Source organism: Schistocerca piceifrons, chromosome 1 (genome assembly GCF_021461385.2).
Source record: "Schistocerca piceifrons isolate TAMUIC-IGC-003096 chromosome 1, iqSchPice1.1, whole genome shotgun sequence".
Lineage (NCBI taxonomy): Eukaryota > Metazoa > Arthropoda > Insecta > Orthoptera > Acrididae > Schistocerca > Schistocerca piceifrons.
Genome location: NC_060138.1, coordinates 251673739 through 251692654, shown reverse-complemented (window position 1 = coordinate 251692654; position 18916 = coordinate 251673739). Strand labels below are relative to the sequence as shown.

Genomic DNA, 18916 nt, shown 5'->3' with positions numbered 1-18916 from the left:
AACTAAAAGAAGCAGATCTTGAGTAGAATTTAATTAATACGCGAATGCATGAGGAAAAAAGAAAGATGAAGTGAAAGTAAAGCTGGGATAGTGTTTAAATCAGTACTGTGATACTGGATCGCTGTTTGACACTAATGGGACACATCGCCAGAACACCTATCTCGATCCTAACTAAAAACTGATTAGCCTTTTCTTCAATGCAGCATAGACGTAAAGCAGTCGCGGTTTACTGGATAATTTGTTCCAGGTTCTATCGTTAAAATGGATGAGATGGAGAAAGATTATCAGTTATGAATTGGTACTGAGATGCTTGATATTGTCGTGCATTTAAGACATAACAGGTATTCGCAATGTGGTGAGAGATCTTCAGGACTTCAGTGTCTAAGGAACAAATGAAGAACAACGTATGAAAATTCTGTCACATTCATCATAATTGAGCACAAGGAAATTTGAAATTGATGGTAAGTTCCTATGGGACCAAACTGCTGAGGTCATCGGTCCGTAGACTTACACACTACTTAATTTAACTTACCCTAAGGACAACACACACACTCACGTCCGAGGGAGGACTCGAACCTCACGCTAGACCGCGCGGCTAACCCGCGCGGCGATCACATGGACTAACATGATCATATATCTATGACTTACTATATCGTCTTTCACTAAAACACAAAAAGGATTTTTATATTAACATTAGATACGTGAGTCTACATTTTCATTTATTTAGAAAACAAGCAGTATCGTGATGGAGTGATCTAAGCTGCGCTGGCAAATTGACTTACCGTCAGCGTGAAGGGTATCGTGTTGACGAGTTCGAGGATGAAGTGGAAGGACAGCAGCTGCTGCCAGATATTTCCCTGAAACAGGGAAATGCAAATTAGGAAGCTCACTTTAGGCTGCTTACTGTTCGTAGACAGGTTCCATACTTTCAGATTACTAGAAATGAACTTTTTTTTTGAATTTGAACTTGGAATGAAAAAGTATCACTACAGCGAACATACTCAGATTCTTTATAGCGCGAAGAGAGCCAAGTGTTAGCTGTCTAATGGTCAACAGCCGTCATATTTTCTGTTCTTGATTTCACAAGATATTTTGCCTTAGTAATCATCCTCGCCATTGAACAAGTCAGTCAATAAGTAATCTGTAAAGAACCCTCCACGAAATCAACTGCAATCCGTCAGGTTTTCCGAAGGCTTAAAGTAGAAAACCGACTGTGCGTCTGGTATGGGCAAGCGGTAAGAATTTCAGGATTACCGTCCCGTCGACCACGTGGTCAATTATTTTCTACTGATGTTATTTTGTCTTTGTGTGTCAACATTCGCGTCATAGTGGAGTGGACGAATGAAGAAACATCAAGTTTGGTTACAAAGGAAAGCAGAAAGCAAAAAACAAAAAAAGTCACGTGCAAGAAAGACTGACACGAACGCTGTCTTGGCTGAAATGCTACTGCTTATAATACAACTCGGTGGGTCGATAGCCAACATACGTAAGGCATATAACACTGAGCAAATATGATAGATTCTAATAGAAAATCGGCAACTTGTTCTAAGGTCTACATCAACTGGCAACAATGAAACTCACGAGCATTTCGCCCATTTGAAAATCTCTTCGCGATTTCCGGCACAGTAATCGAATGACGAGCAAAAGGCAAGATGTGCGATATCACTGTTTCAATAGATTCCAAAAGAAGGTTTTCTGACAGTTTGCAGCAGTATAAACGTTACTAAGAGTATATTGTGGCTGAGGCGACTTTGTTTGCGAATACTCGGAATTTATTTATATTGCCCGCTCTATTTCAGATCAATTTCCAAGCATCTTCTGCTGATAATGCTATCAGATCAACTACAACTTCTTGCAGCAACAGTGTTTTTTAAAGTCATCAGTACATCAACAGATTTTATGCGCAAATCCTATCATCCTCGACAACCTCTTTTAGTATATTCTCGTGTTTACCCTCAAGTGATACCTTCCAGCCATAAGTTTACCACTGGTCGACGTACCAGTTGTCGCACTAACCTGCCGCTTCTTCTGGTAAGGACCCCACTTACATTTTTTCCCCGCCTTTTCTTCTTAGTATAGCTTCGTGTCGTATTTAATTCGTCTGCTTAACTTTTAAGACTCATGTATCGCACCTAATTTCAAATGCTTCAAATTTCTTCTTCATCTGATTTCTGATGGTCCAGTTTTCATTTCAGTATAATGCTGTGCTACAAACGGATTGTGGAAACGATGCCCATTGAAATTTTCACCCACACAAAAATCTGCGAAATTTGTGCTCAGTATTCCTGGAAGCTACCTGCCCAAGGTCACGCCTTACCTGCAACCCCAGAAGTCTCGGGCAGCAGATAAAATATCTTTTGATAAACTGTCTTCCTGGGCTTCAAAACTCCTCCCGCCATCGTTGTCCGGCAACATAGCGTCCACACGAAATGGAAACCATACGTAGGGATACACTGCCGGCCACTGTTACCCGGAAAGGTTTGCGGTAGTGTTTCCACTAGCCACCGTATGGCTGCGAAATGGAGAGAAACGAGCCGTATAGATGAAGGTGGAGCTGCCCTCCTGCATTCGCTTTCCACAATGGAAAAAATGTTAGCAAGAAGAAGAGAAATTGGGCTTCGTTCAAATGGTTCAAATGGCTCTGAGCACTATGGGACTTAACATCTGAGGTCATCAGTCCCCTAGAACTTAGAACTACTTAAACCTAATTAACGTAAGGACATCACACACAACCATGCCCGAGGCAGGATTCGAACCTGCGACGTAGCGTTCGCCCGGTTCCAGACTGCAGCGTCTAGAACCGCTCGGCCACTACGGCCGGCTCGGGCTTCATGAATATGTTCTTTTTTAAGTTAGCAAACTGCTTCCGAAACATCAGCTCTTGAGCTGATACTGTATAATTTTCCAGAACGCTGAAATACGGTTTTGAATACATAGTTTAAAAGTAAGGCCATTACCAATGTGAACGACTGTATACAAGTTACAGCCCTTTAGTTTTTGGCTAACGGCGATCCGTACAGACGTTTGAGCTACCTCTTTAAAGTGTGCGTACATTTTCAATTTTCACGTCCCGTGAGAGGGCGACTTTATTCTAGTTTCACAAACGCTGGGGAGCTGTCTCGATTTTTGTACAAGCCGTCTTTCATTACAATGGGAAGCACGTGTAAACACAACAAGATTACAGAGTTTCGACCTCTGATAGCCGCTTGCTGGTATTAATAAACTAACGAGTATTCTAGAGTAATATTGAGGATAAATGTTGATGGCATTGAGACAGCAACCAGCCACAAATTTATTTTAAGTTCTTTTATTCAAAGGGTACCGTTACTGGTTTCCAATCCTTACGATTCATTGTCAGACGGCTTTAATGCTTTCATTACAACATGTGCTGCGTTTTTCACTGATTATTTATCGTGAAATGTCGGTTTGGAATACTTGGTTTCATAGTTTTCGTCCAGCAGACAACCTTTGTAGTTTTCGCCGCATTTACATCAATGCACACACAAAATTGCATAATTGAGCGCTTCAGATTTGCCACTGAATGCATTTCTCTCACATTTCTATCGTTACAGACGTAAATTTGTATTACTGAGCGCTTCAGCTGAGTCACTGAACAGACTTCTAACATGCACGGCATGTTTTGACAGATACATAGGGTTTACAAACATATGAGTGTCAAAGATGCTATGATATATCGAATATTATAATGATGCTCCATGTCTGGTAAAAGATCATATATTCACTTACGCAAGTGAAACGCCTTTTACACTAGTACAGAGAGATATTGGTTTTGTGAATATTAGAGCTAATACTGCAACACTAATTATAAAGATGTTCCATGTAAAAGGTTTTTTTTATGTGGGTAAGACAGTACATTATTCATTTACATTTGACATCATGAGAATTCTAGTAACAGATAAATTTGCTACTTCATCTGCAGATAGGTGTAGGAATACTATTTACTTTGGAGGGTGCAAATTTTTCAGGAAAGGGGTGTTAGTCAGATCAGTTTGAAACTTCCTGGCAGATTAAAACTGTGTGCCGGACCGAGACTCGAACTCAGGACCCTTGCCTTTCGCGGGCAAGCGCTGTACCAACTTTTTTTTTTTGTTGATCTCATTTTTTTTCTAGATTGTTCGTTGAATTTTGTTCGTGACGGACGTCCGATGACGCCTGTTCACGGTGATCGTTGATTCGCTCACTCAGTTTTTTTTGTTACAGAGGGTAGCTAAACCCTCTGACCGAACACGCTGAGCTACCGTGCCGGCAGACTCGAACTCGGGACCTTCGCCTTTGGAAGGTAGGAGACGAGATACTGGCAGAAGTAAAGCTGTGAGGGCGGTGCGTGAGTCGTGCTTGGGTAGCTCAGTTGGTAGAGCGCTTGCCCGCGAAAGGCAAAGGTCCCGAGTTCGAGTCTCGGTCCGGAACACAGTTTTAATCTGCCAGGAAGTTTCATATCAGCGCACACTCCGCTGCAGAGTGAAAATCTCATTCTGGCAGATCAGTTTGGGCATTAAGGATATAGTCTGGGGTGCTGTTTTTATGTGTCTATATTTCTATTTCTTCCAATATTTTCATAGTAGCTCCCTTTTGTGCTAGATGTAAAATTTTTAAGTTGTTCTCAATGTTTCTCACTGAATGGTTTTCTTCAGCAATATGGGCTGCAAATGCAGATTTGTTGAAGTTGCCACGCCTTAAAGCATCAACGTGTTCTTTCTGTCTAACTTCAAAACTTCTGCCTGTCTGTCCAATGTACTGAGGATAACTTCTCGCTATGCACGTACAATATTTACAGTGCTCTGATGTTTACTACTAGACGAGTCTGAAGAGCGTCAGCCCAGGCAAAATACAATCGTGCAATATGGGCGAGATGCAAGTGCGACATCCCGCTCGTATAGCCGTGACCTTGGCGGCAACAAAGGTCAGCCTGGGACGGCAGTCTTGGGGGAGCTTCCGCACTGTGCCCAGAATTCGTTCCTCCTGCGAAAGAGCGGCCGCCGACCGGCGGTAGAGGCTGTAAAAGACGCCGGCCCGGCTGCACCCTGGAGAACCGTGCGGCCCTTATGTTTCCCTCGGGAGCTGGCCAGCGACTGACCTAGCGGACGGAACAACGATTCCAGTGAGCACCGACATAAACTTTCACCCGTTTTGCTGAATTCGCATTTTTTTCTCCACTTCTGAGAACCGGCGACAACATATGCAAGCTACAGCAGTGAGCCGTGTAAGGTAATTACTCGCGAGATGTGTAAAAAAAGTAATGAGACTGATTTTTTATCTACCAAAGTTTTTATTCTGTCTTTTCGAAGAACAGTATCGTCCCCTCTAAAGTAGTTCCCTTCGGCAGTTATAAATCGGCGGAGTCGTTGTTCCCAGTATTGGTAGCAGCAGTGTAGGGCTTCAACTGATGGAGCCTTTAAAATGTCGGTCATATTCTTTTGAATGTTCCCCAGAATCCCAAAATGAAATACTTTTTACACACATTATTCAAATTCGCAGAAAAATAAAAAAATCACAAGGACTCAGCTGAGGTGAATACGGGGCCCGTGGAACAGCAGGAATGCTTTTTGAGGCACAAAATTCCATGACGGAAGTGGCCGTGTGATGTGGGGCACTGTAATGATGCAATATCCGTTTGTCTGCAATGGCACTCGCCGACATCTTTGTAAAGATCTTGGTTGACAGTTTGTGCTGCAGGAACAAATTCTTTGTGGATGATACCCCTACTGTCGAAAAGCAAATCAACATTGTTTTGATCTTTGATTTGCTCAGTCTAGCATTTGTTTATCGATGAGATGTCTCAGTGTGCTGCTCCTCACTTTGCCGCTTTGCCTCAAGATGATATTGTGGTCTTCAGTCCAAAGATTAGTTTGTTGCAGCTCTCCATCCTACTCTATCCCGTGCAAGCCTTTTCATCCCCGAGTAACTACTGCAACCTACATTCTTCTGAATCTGCTCAGTGTATTCATCTCTTGCTCTCCTTCAACGATTTTTACCCTTCACGGTTCCCTCCAATACTAAACTGATGATCCCCCGATCCTTCAGAATGTATCCTACCAACCGATCCCTCCTCCTGGTCAAGCTGTGCCGCAAATTCCTCTTCTTCCGAATTCTACGAGTTACGTGTTCCACCTACCTAATCTTCAGCATTTTTCTGTAGAACCACATTTCAAAAGCTTCTATTCTCTTCCTGTCTAAACTGTTTATTATCCAAGTTTCACTTTCATATACGGCTACACTCAATACAAATACTTTCAGAAAAGACTTCCAGACGCTTAAATCTATACTTGATGTTAACAAATTTCTCTTCTTCAGAAACACTTTCCTTTTCATAGCCAGTCTACATTTTATATCCTCTCTACCTCGACAGTCATCAGTTATTTTGCTCCCCAAATAGTAAAACTCATCTACTACTTTCAGTGCCTCCTTTCCTAACCTAATTCCCCCAGTATCTCCTGATTTAATTTTACTGTATTCCATTGTCCTTGTTTTGCTTTTGTTGATGTTCATCTTATAGCTTCCTTTCAAGAAACTGTCCATTCCGTTCAACTGCTCTTCCAAGTCCTTCGCTGTCTCTGATAAAATTAGAATGTCATCGGCAAAACTCATAATTTTTATTTTTCTCCATGGATTTTAATTCTTCCTCCAATTTTTTCTTTTGTTTCCTTTACTACTTGCTCAATATATAGATTGAATAATATAGGGGATAGACTATAACCCTGTCTCACTCCATTTCCAACCACTGCTTGCCTTTCGTGTCCGCTGGCCGGAGTGGCCGTGCGGTTCTAGGCGCTACAGTCTGGAACCGAACGACCGCTTCGGTCGCAGGTCCGAATCCTGCCTCGGGCATGGATGTGTGTGATGTCCTTAGGTTAGTTAGGTTTAATTAGTTCTAAGTTCTAGGCGACTGATGACCTCAGAAGTTAAGTCGCATAGTGCTCAGAGTCATTTGAACCTTTCGTGCCCCTCAACTCTTATAACTGCCATCTGGTTTCCGTACGAATTGTAAATAACCTTTCACTCCCTGTATTTTACCTCCGCTGCCTTCAGATTTTGAAAAAGACTATTCCAATCAACATTGTCAAAAGCTCTCTCTAAGTCTACAAATGCTACAAACGTAGGTTTGCCTTTCCTTAACCTGTCTTCTACGAGAAGTCGTAACGTGAGTACTGCCTCACGTATTCTTACATTTCTCCAGAGTCCAAGCTGATCTTCCCCGAGGTCAGCTTCTACCAGTTCTTCCACTCTTCTGTATTTTGCAGCCGTGACTTATTAAACTGATAGTTCAGTAATTCTCACACCAGGCAGCACATGATTTCTTTTGAATGGGGATCACGGCTGGCTCCCAGAAGGCTATCAGTAGGTCTAGTCCTGGGGTCTTGTTTCGACTTCAGTCTTTCAGTGCTTTGTGAAATTGTTCTCTCAGTATCATATCGCCCTTCTCATCTTCATCTGCGTCCTCTTCCACTTCCATAATACTGACCTCCTGTACAGCTTCTTCGTATAGAACCTCTACACACTCCTTCCAGCTTTCTGCTTTCTCTTCTTTGCTTAGGATTGGTTTTCCACTTGAGCTCTTGAAATACATTCGGGCGGTTCTCCTTTATCCAAAGGTCTCTTTAATTTTACTGTAGGCAGTATCTATCTTACCCCTAGTTATATATGCTTGTACATCCTTACATTTGTCCTCTAGCCATTTCTGCTTAGCCATTTTGCACTTCCTGCCGATCTCATTCTTGAGACCTTTGTTTTCATTTTCGCCTGCTTCATATACTGCACTTTTATATTTTCTCCTCTCGTTGATTAAATTCAACATTTTTGTGTTACCCGAGGATTTCTATTAGCCCTCGTCTTTTTACCTACTTCATCCTCTGCTGCCTTCACTATTTCATCTCTCAAAGCTACCCAGTCTTCTTCTACAATATTTATTTCCCAAGTTCTTGTGAATATTTCCCTAGTGCTCCCTCTGAAACGCTCTGCAACCTCTGGTTCTTTCAGTTTATCCAAGTCCCATCTCCATAAATTCCTACCTCTTTGCAGTTTCTTCAGTTTTAATCTACAGTTTATAGTCAATAAATTGTGGTCAAGTCCACATGTGCCCCTGGAAATGACTTACTTAAAATCTGGTGCCTAGATCTCTGTTCAACCAGAAAGTAATCAATCTGAAACCTTCCAGTGTCTGCAGGTCTCTTCAACGTATACAGCCTTCTTTCATGATTTTTAAATTAAGTGTTTACGTTCAAAAATCCAGGGTTCATAACCTGTGATCACACGGATGAACCGTTCGTGGTCCCTGGCCATCCACTCAAGAACATCAACCCAACATGTTTTCGATTGTCATTTTGCTAAGTTGTGAGATTTTTTGGCACCATTGTCGCACAAGCTTTTCATATTTGTAAAACTTCGGTCAAAATTGGATAAATGGTGAAGTTATTTAGCAGCTCATCCATCATCCTTTTGGGTGAATGTCCGTCTGACCTTACAAGAGCATGCATACGTTCGGCATTTTCGTTAGTTTTTTATGCTGAGCTCTTTCTGAGCGAGATTCATCTTCAACGTGTTCTTGGCCTATCGAAAATGATTTGTGCCAGGGGGTGTGCTCTTGGTAAAGAATGTTCCACATACGTCTGCCTCAACATTTCAAAGGCCACACTCTCAGATTCCCCAAGTTCAACACAAAAATTGATGACATAACGTTGCTCTAAGTTCCGCTGCTCCATTTTCGTAACACACAACAATAACGCAACTGATGACACTCTCAAAAATCACATGATGGCTGTAGAGAACCGAAACTCGGACTGAGAATCTGGCAGGGACGAACGCACCAGTCTACACACATAGAACAGCACAGCATTGCCAGATCGCTCGCAGTGCGGCCAGTCTCATTACTTTTCTAACACACCTCTTACGTTAAGGAAATTGACGTAGACTTCCATATATCCCTTGAAATTAAGATGCCACTGGCCAACAATCAAAAGATTTTTTTCTAATGAATATGGTTTATTTTTGTCATTTTTAGTTTGCTGAATTCTAATATGACAAACAAAAAGCCCTACTGCTCACTATTGATTTGCAATTAAAAATCAATATTAAGAAAATAATTTTTAGCGATTCTGATGCTATATATTTCAGACACTATTTCAATTTTCTGTTTATTATGTGGATAGGATAATAAGGTAATAACTGGCCCACAATAACATTAGTTGCAAAAAAAAAAAAGACATTGCTTTGCGCAAGAAAGTCGTGTATTAGGAAAAAACGAGACAAGTGCCAGTATGGTTTGCGCTCTACGAGTTGCATACAAACTTAATTATGTATATAAATAGTTCGTTGATAGGTTTTGATGAATGAGTTTGTGACTATCAAAATATGTCACATAAATGGCCATGTGTTTTGACTGCATTGACTTAGAAAATTAAATTTCTTAAGCTACCAAGGGACTGTATGCCTTAGTGTGTGTGTGTGTGTGTGTGTGTGTGTGTGTGTGTGTGTGTGTGAGTGTGTGTGTGTTTTCTAGGTCTCCTTCTGAACCACTGGATCGGTTGCAACCAAACGTGGTACAAATATAACTTAATGTTTGGGAAGAACGAAGGCTAAGAATCAACTGCTGTCTAGAAATAAGCACTGTAGTGGCAAGAACCTCCTATCTCTCCAACAAATTGGAGTGGGGATGAAAAGGAATTAATCCCTCTTAAAAAGAAAGCTAAAACACCCATGGTGGGACTCCAACTGCGATCGAGCCATCATCAATCGTCGACTCGCCTTCCAAAAATACGACAGCAACAAATCTACAGGAACCCTACAACACTTTCTCGACATTCGCAAATCAGAAAAACCAAACGCAACTACATCACTGAATAGCTAAAATCAGTTAAGGGCAACTTCATAAACTACAACAGCAGAAATCTATATACTACTTTCACAAACAAAATTAAAGGTTACTCACAAAAAAATTTGACCTTCAAGAAACAAAATGGAAAACTCGCCCTCACCAACCAAGAAAACTTTGAAGAATTGACATACTACTTTTCTGATCACCATAACTGCCCCAAACCACCCAAACGATTCCCACACACATCCCCAAGATACACAAAACCCGATGCCGATCACCGACACAAGAAGAAATTTAGCACCACATCAAAAAACTCAAGAATGTAAAGTCGTCAGGAGAAGACGTAATCACAGCAGAACTGCTGAAAAATCTTGGACCACGAACACTACAGGAAATCACACAGATCACTCAGGAAATCTGGCGAAGTGAAAAACTCCCAGACGACTGGACATGTGCACTGATCCACCGACTCCACAAAAAAAGGAGGCCAATCTGATGTGAATAGGAACAAAAAATTTGTAACTTTGTGGTAAGATCGTATGGGAAAAACTGCTGAGATCATAGGTCCCTAAGCTCACCCACTACTTAATCTAACTTAAACTAACTTGCGCTAAGGACAACACAAACACCCATGCCCGAGAGAGGACTCGAACCCCCGACGGTGGGATCTGCGGGGACTGTGACAAGGCGCCCTAGTCCGCACGGCTACCACGCACAGCGAACGTAGCTCAAGACGTGCAGATAGCCAGATTATATTTATTATCCAGTTTTTGAGAATGAGAGCATTACTGACTTGCAACCAAATTTTTACATAATTACAAACCTTTACGTGACTTTTCTCGCCAACATCTCTCACCTAATGATGAAACGAAAAAGATTTTACAACTCACTACCTTTCCGCTGCTCATGCAGTAAAACTGCTGCAATAGGTATTACCTTTAAATTTATTACTTAATTACCAATAATTCTATCTGCACACTATTCACATATATACTCACAAACGCACATCATTGTACAACGCAGAGTACAGGAGATACGACATCATAAACACTGCGATGCGTGGAAACTGACGCACCGTGCATTACGTGCATACTTCTTGCCTGCCACCTCCATTCCCAATATTTTTCTCAGACACTATCCACATATACTGCAAAATTATACACTGAAGAGCCAAAGAAACTGGTACACCTGCCTAATATCGTGTAGGGCCTCGTCGAGCACGCAGAAGTGCCAAAACACGACGTTGCATTGACTCGACTAATGTCTGAAGTAGTGCTGGAGGGAACTGACACCATGAAACCTGTACGTCTGTCCATAAATGCCTACAAGTACGACGAGATGGAGATGTCTTGCAAGGCGTCCCAGATAGGCTCAATAGTGTTGACGTCTAAGGAGTTTGGTGTTCAGCGGAAGTGTTTAAATTCAGAAGAGTGTTCCTGGAGCCACTGTGTGGCAATTCTGGACATATGGGGTGGTGCATTGTCCCGCTGGAATTGCCCAAGTCCCTCAGAATGCACAATGGACGTGAACGGATGCAGGTGATCAGACAGGATGCTTACGTTCGTCTGACCCGCAGAGTCGTATCTAGACGTATCAGGGATGCCATATCATTCCAACTGCACACGCACCACACTATCACAGAGCCTCCACCAACTTAAACAGTTCGCTACTGACATGCAGGGTCCTTGGATTCAGGAGGTTGTCTTCATGCCCGTATACGTCCATACGCTCGATACAATTTGAAACTAAACTCGTCCGACCAAGCTACAGGTTTCCAGTCATCAGTAGTCCAATGTAGGTGTTGACGAGCCCAGACGATACGTAAAGCTTTGTGTAGTGCAGTCATCAAGGGTACATGAATGGGCCTTCAGCTCCGAAACCCCATACCGATGATGTTTCGTTGAATGGTTCGCACTTTGACACGTGTTGATGGCCCAGCATTGAAATCTTCAGCAGTTTGCGAAGGAGGTGAACTTCCGTCACGTTGAACGATTCTCTTCAGTCGTCGTTGGTCCCGTTCTTGCAGGATCTTTCTCCGCCTTCAACGATGTCGGAGATTTGATGTTTTACCGGATTCCTGATATTCATTGTACATTCGTGAAATTGTCGTACAGGAAAATCTCCACTTCATCGCTATCTCGGAGATGCTGTGTCCCATCGCCCGTGCACCAACTATAACACCACGTTGAAGCTCACTTCAATCTTGATAATCTGCCATTGTAGCAGCATTTACATTTCTCTCTATTTGAATCAGTTTCTTCGGCGCTACTGTGTATCATTGTACGACACATAGTGTAGGCGATATGACGTAATAAACATTGCACTGCATGAAAACGAAACTGCAGATATGGGTGAAATACGTGTGGAATATGTTAAATATATGTGGTATATGTGTAAGTGGGCAAAGCACGGGTTTAAACGCCTCCTAAACCTCTGCACTGATTGAAAACAAATGTGGTTCAACTGTTAATTACTATGTCATTATTCTGTGATATATTTTACACAGCACCTGGTGATTTTCTTAGTTTATTTTCAACTAGAAATTCTCGGACATTGAAAATATATGTAAGGATCGATCAAAAAGTTTCCTTTCGTAGACCGTACAGTCTAGGCCCAGGTAAGACCCCAATGAGCATTGAGGCAATCATTCCATGGATACACCAGGTTGACGATAACCCGTTTGGTAAAACACTGTGTCTTGCTGAGTGAAGAAGTCTGTATCTGCTTGCTGCATGTCATCGTCCAACAGGAATCTTTGACCCTCCAAGACCTTGTTTAAGACACTAAACGCGTGATAATTGCGTGGGGAGAGATCAGGACTATGGGGCAGGTGATCGAGTCTCTCCCAGTTGAGTTGGCATAACTTCTGTGGTACGTCATTCACGGTATGGGCACGTCTTGTGTTGAATCGCGACCATCGCGGAACTTGGCACACCATTCCAAAACTGCACAGACATGCTGCTCCGTACACATTCTCCGTTCTCCAACGGATGTCTACCGGTATTTGTCCTTCGGCATCCAAGAAAAGAGTGACAGCACGGTTGATGTTGGACGCATTTGGGAATAACGTCGTCATATTTCACGTTCCCACATTTACTGTACACACATCGGAAAGACGCGACTGCCACACTAAACCCCATGCATACATGTCGGTGTTCACACTACGCGATCAAAAGTAACCAGACACCTGGCTGAAAATGACTTACAGGTTCGTGGCGCCCGCCATCGATAATCCTGGAATTCAATATGGCCTCTTGATGACAGCTTCCACTCTCGCAGGAATACATTCAGTGTTCGAAGGTTTCTTGGGGAATGACAGCCGATTCTTCACGGAGTGCTGCGCTGAGGAGAGGTATCGATGTCGGTCGGTGAGGCCAGGCACGTAGTCGGCGTTCCAACACATCCCAAAGGTGTTCTGTAGTATTCTAGCCAGGACTCTGTGCAGGCCACTCCATTATAGGAATGTTATTGTCGTGTAACCACTCCGCCACAGGCCGAGCGTTATAAAGAGGTGCTCGATCGTGTTAAAAGATGCAATCGCCATCCCTGAATTTCTCTTCAACAGTGGGAAGCAAGAAGGCGCTTGAAACATCACTGTAGGCCTGTGCTGTGATACTGCCACGCAAAACATCAAGGGGTGCAAGTTCCCTCCATGAAAAACACGACCACGCCATAACACCACCGCTTCCGAATGTTGCTGTTGACTGTAAACACGCTGGCAGATGACGTTCACCGGGCATTCACCATACCCACACCCTGCCATCGGATCGCCACATTGTGTACCGTGATTAGTAATTCTACACGTTTTTCTGCTGTTCAATCGTCCAATGTTTACGCTCCTTATGCCAAGCGAGGCGTCGTTTGGCATTTACCTGCGTGATGTGTGGCTTATGACCAGCCACTCGACCATGAAATCCAAGTTTTCTGACCTCCTGCCTAACTTTCATAGTACTTGTAGTGGATCCTGATGTAGGTTGGAGTTCCTGTGTGATGGTCTGGTTAGATCTCTCCCTATTGCGCATTACGATCGACTTCAACTGTCGGCGGTCTCTGTCAATCAACTGGCGAGGTCAGCCTGTACGCTTTTGTGCTGTACGTGTCCCTTCACGTCTCCACTTCACTATCAGATTGGTAACAGCGAACCTAGGGATGTTTAGGAATGTGGAAATCTCGCGTACAGACGTATGACACAGGTGACACGCAATCACCTGACCACGTTCGAAGTCCGTGAGTTCCACGGAGCGCCCCATTCTGCTCTCTCACATTGTGTAATGACTACTGAGGTCGCTGATATGGAGTACCTGAGAGTAGATGGCAGCGCTTAAAACATCAATGTAGGCCTGAGCTGTGATACTGCCACGCAAAACATCAAGGGGTGCAAGTTCCCTCCATGAAAAACACGACCACGCCATAACACCACCGTTTCCGAATGTTACTGTTGACCCTAAACACGCTGGCAGATGACGTTCACCGGGAATTCACCATACCCACACCCTGCCATGTTTTTGGGGGTGTCTGGATACTTTTGATCACACAGTGTGTATACCGCAATCGGAGTCGCGCTACATTGCTTACATGCTTCAGTAACGCCCTCAAGCGGAAACTGTTTGATCGCCTCTTATATATTTTAGAGTTTGGCCAAACATAACCGAAACACTTACAGAGAGGCAAAATAAAAGTAAACCTGACCGGGTGAATTTACAGCGGTCGACAGTTCCGTCAGATACCACAACATAATCAAAGTGTTCTTTGAGGGAATGAGTGACGCTAAAGATTCGCTTAACACAAGGATACTTTCAGTTAATCAATCATCATATACTTATACGGGGAAAACAAGTACTGGACTGAGGGAGGGTACGGTAGTATAAGTTAGAGGTGATCAGAATACAAATGTTAATACTTGCAAACGCGAACATCTTAACTCCCATCTACGGCCATCTCCAAGTCAACTCACGGGGTGCTTACCGTTGTAATCTAAAAATTTCTGGTAGTCCTTTTTATATGAGTGTTTTTGTTAGCGCTTCTGAACCTAAAGCTAATGATAATATTCAGTGCGAGATGAAATATGTTTCAGATATGCTAAAAAACTTTGTGTACCTAACATTTTTTAAAAGAATGGGTCGAATATCATTTTGAATAAAGACCTTTGTTTACAGCTGATGGCCGCGAGGGGTAGTCGCGTGGTTTCAGGCGCCTTGCCACGGTTCACGCGGATCTCCCTGTCGAAGTTTCAAGTCCTCCCTCTGGCATGGATGTGGTTGTTGTCCTTAGCGTACGTCAGTTTAAGTGACATTAAGTAGTGCGTAAGCCTAAAGACCCATGACCTTCGCAATTTGGTCCCATAGGAACTTACCACAAACTTGCAAATCTTACAACTGATGTCTGCGTTGGAGATCTTTTATGGCAACTGGAAACACATCCGTGATTGTCACGACAGACTCCGTCTCGCATTCCTTGTTCCTGATTCACCGGCGCGTATTGCCGAACTGGCATAACTTTTTATGGGAATAGATTTTAGGTGGTTCTGAGCACTATGGGACTTAACATCTGTGGTCATCAGTCCCCCAGAACTTAGAACTACTTAAACCTAACTAATCTAAGGACATCACACACATCATTGCCCGAGGCAGGATTCGAAGCTGCGACCGTAGCAGTCGCGCGGTTCCGGACTGCGCGCCTAGAACCGCTAGACCACCACGGCCGGCTATGGGAATAGAATCAACGATGCTGCAGCTATATTGGAGGAGCTTTGGTACCACAAACCAAATTGTAACGAGAGAGCAGGAAGACTGAGACAACGTGTTACTTTCTCCCACATACGTCTCGAGTGACGACCACGAAGAGAAAATTCGAGAAATTAGAGCCAGTACAGAAGCTTACCGACTATCTTTCTTTTCACGTGTCATTCGCGAATGAAACTTGCAGGGGGGGGGGGGGGGGGAGTACCAGAAGTACTCTTGGGCACACACCAGCAGGTAGCTTACGGAAGAATGATGTAGATGATATCTATAGGCATATTCTTGACTTAAGCTGGTAGTAACTCATATGAACTGCCGTTATACATCCAACCATCGAGCCGTGTTTGAATTCATATCCCGCATTCAGGCTTTTAGCGGCTTAGGCGAGTGCTACTACGACTGCCACAGAGAGCTCGCCTGGGAAAGTAGGAGCACCCCTCCGGCAAAGAAGGCCAGGGCTTGTCTCGGCAACGGTGAACCACTTTGCGGCCCGCACCCCGCGATGGCCGTGTCCGGAGATTATGATCTGCGACGCGGCGCCGCACGGTGCTTTTATATTCACTCGCTCCGTTACCCCCGCCTCTTCCGTGTAAGCCAGCGTTAGCTCTGCCAGCAGCGAGTCACTGACCCGGCAGACACAGCATTAAGGGCACAATGAACGCCATGCTCGCCGTGGTAATGGCTTCCTGACGGGCGCAGCGCCCAGTCCGCCGGCCATCGAGAAGATCGCGGCGTCGAAATGAGTGTTGTAGCGGCGCCGACTAGAAGAATAAGAGCTTACGCGAACCACTTCCCGGAGCTTTCAGATATGAGGTGTTTCCGCACTGTTTTTTTGTTTTGTTTAATTTCAAGATATACTTAGGGCAGAGGAAAGCGGGAGTTAGTAACAACTGGCGTACACGTTTAGTATAGCCTACTATGAATAAGTGGGTGTGAGCATTTCCATTTCGATTCTAACAAAGAGCGGTGGTTCACACCGAGGTTTTTTTTGGTTACAAGTCTTTTGGCTTGGTGCGGAGATTTGTTAGCTGGTTTTTTGCGCGCCACTACGAACAACTTCCTTTGCAGTCTCAGTCTACAAAAATATGGAAACCCAACGAGAAACGCATGCTTGAACATAAATGAAGATACGAGCGAAGCGTGCACGTTGCGCTATTGTTCATTGATGCAAAATATCGCAACACCAAACTATAATTAATATACACTACTGGCCATTAAAATTGCTACACAACGAAGATGACGTGCTACAGACGCGAAATTTAACCGACAGGAAGAAGATGCTGTGATATCCAAATCATTAGCTTTTCAGAGCGTTCACACAAGATTGGCGCCGCTGGCGACACCTACAACGTGCTGACATGAGGAAAGTTTCCAACCGATTTCTCATACACAAACAGCAGTTGACCGGCGTTGCCTTGTGAAACGTTGATGTGATGCCTCGTGTAAGGAGGAGAAATGCGTATCATTACGTTTCCGACTTTGATAAAGGTCGGATTGTAGCCTATCGCGATTTCTGTTTATCGTATAGCCACATTGCTGCTCGTGTTGGTCGAGATCCAATGACTGTTAGCAGAATATGGAATCGGTGGGTTCAGGAGGGTAATACGGAACGCCGTGCTGGATCCCAACGGCCTCGTATCACTAGCAGTCGAGATGACAGGCATCTTATCCTCATGACTGTAACGTATCGTGCAGCCACGTCTCGATCCCCGAGTCAACAGATGGGGACGTTTTCATTACAACAACCATCTGCACGAACAGTTCGACGACGTTTGCAGCAGCCTGGACTATCAGCTCAGAGACCATGTCTGCGGTTACCCTTGACGCTGCATCACAGACAGGGGCGCCTGCGATGGTGTAGTCAACGACGAACATGGGTGCACGAACGGGTAAACGTCATTTTTTCGGATGAGTCCAGGTTCTGTTTACAGCATCATGATGGTTGCATTGTGTTTGGCGACATCACGGCGAACGCACATTGGAAGCGTATATTCGTCGTCACCATACTGGCGTATCACCCGGCGTGATGGTATGGGTCGCCATTGGTTACACGTCTCGGTCACCTCTTGTTCGCATTAACGGTACTTTGACCAGTGGACGTTACATTTCAGATGGGTTACGACCCGTGGCTCTACCCTTCATTCGATCCCTGCGAAACCCTACATTTCAGCAGGATAATGCACGACCGCATGTTGCAGGTCCTGTACGGGCCTTTCTGGATACAGATAATGTTCGACTGCTCCCGTGGCCAGCACATTCTCCTGACCTCACACCAATTGACAACGTCTGGTCAATGGCGGCCGAACAACTGGCTCGTCACAATAGGCCAGTCGCTACTCTTGATGAACTGTGGCATCGTGATGAAGCTGCATGGGCATCAGTTCCCGTACACGCCATCCAAGCTCTGTTTGACTCAATGCCCACGCGTATCAAGGCCGTTATTACGGCCAGAGGTGGCCGTTCTGGGTAATGAGTTCTCAGGATCTATGCACTCATAGTGCGGTAAAATCTAATCACATGTCAGTTCTAGTATAATATATTTGTCCAATGATTACCCGTTTATCATCTGCATTTCTTCTTCGTGTAACAATTTTAATGGCCAGTAGTGTACAATACTGAAATTTCGGGAACACATTTGTCTAGGTAACAAACTGGCGTGGCGCAAAAGCCGTTAGATGACCACGCCACACTGCAACACACCGCCGTCGGGTTGGTTGCAGCTCAGCCCCTGCGATAACACGACGTTCCGTCTCCGCTGTTTGCAGCGCGACCTAGGGCCTTTGCGTACACCGCACTAAAGCACAGAGGGAGTGTAAATCAGCAAGAGAGGTCGCTCCTGCCACGAACCTTTGCAGCATCCGCCAGTGTCATGCGCAACCAATCAGGTAGAAATGTACCCCCAGCGTGCGGGAGTTTAGGACAGCGCCCGCGCCGAGCACGGCAGCAACGACGCAACCAGCCAAGAGAAGAACTCTGCTGCGGATCGAGCTCACGTCGACCGCACCCCGCCTTCGCCGCTAAGGGACGCCGGCAACGTGCTCGCGAGCCTGTTGGTATTCTGTCAGACTCATTTGGCAAGAGTGTAGAAACTGTGATCTGATACCGTAATTTACGTGTTATAGTCTGTTCCAAGGCGCTCCGCTCAAGGAGAGCGAGCACGTAAACGTTTGGTAGTTCTACTAGTGAAGAACGATGTCTGGGAGTAGATGCTTTCATTGTGTTGTTTTGTCAACTGAGACCTACCTGTATTCCAAGTACTCGTCTTTAGTTGTGAACTTATTCTCCTGCTAGTTACAAAGTTTGCTATTTGTTTGTGACGGTTAACGAAGACCATTTCTAACTCATTGTG

General features: G+C 44.3%; 1 protein-coding gene and 1 non-coding gene across 2 annotated transcripts in view; one reads left to right on the top strand and one right to left on the bottom strand.

Moving 5' to 3' along the window:
• The window catches only part of LOC124792676 (potassium channel subfamily T member 2), a 691963-nt gene that overhangs the window by 447892 nt on the left and 225155 nt on the right, over positions 1 to 18916 (bottom strand). Inside the window, exon 4 of the mRNA XM_047257958.1 lies at positions 783 to 857. Within this exon, the coding sequence (XP_047113914.1) occupies positions 783 to 857 (75 nt within the window). The remainder of the gene's footprint in view (positions 1 to 782; positions 858 to 18916) is intronic.
• On the top strand, positions 4355 to 4429 carry Trnas-cga. Its single transcript has one exon. It is a non-coding gene; the product is annotated as a tRNA-Ser (tRNA).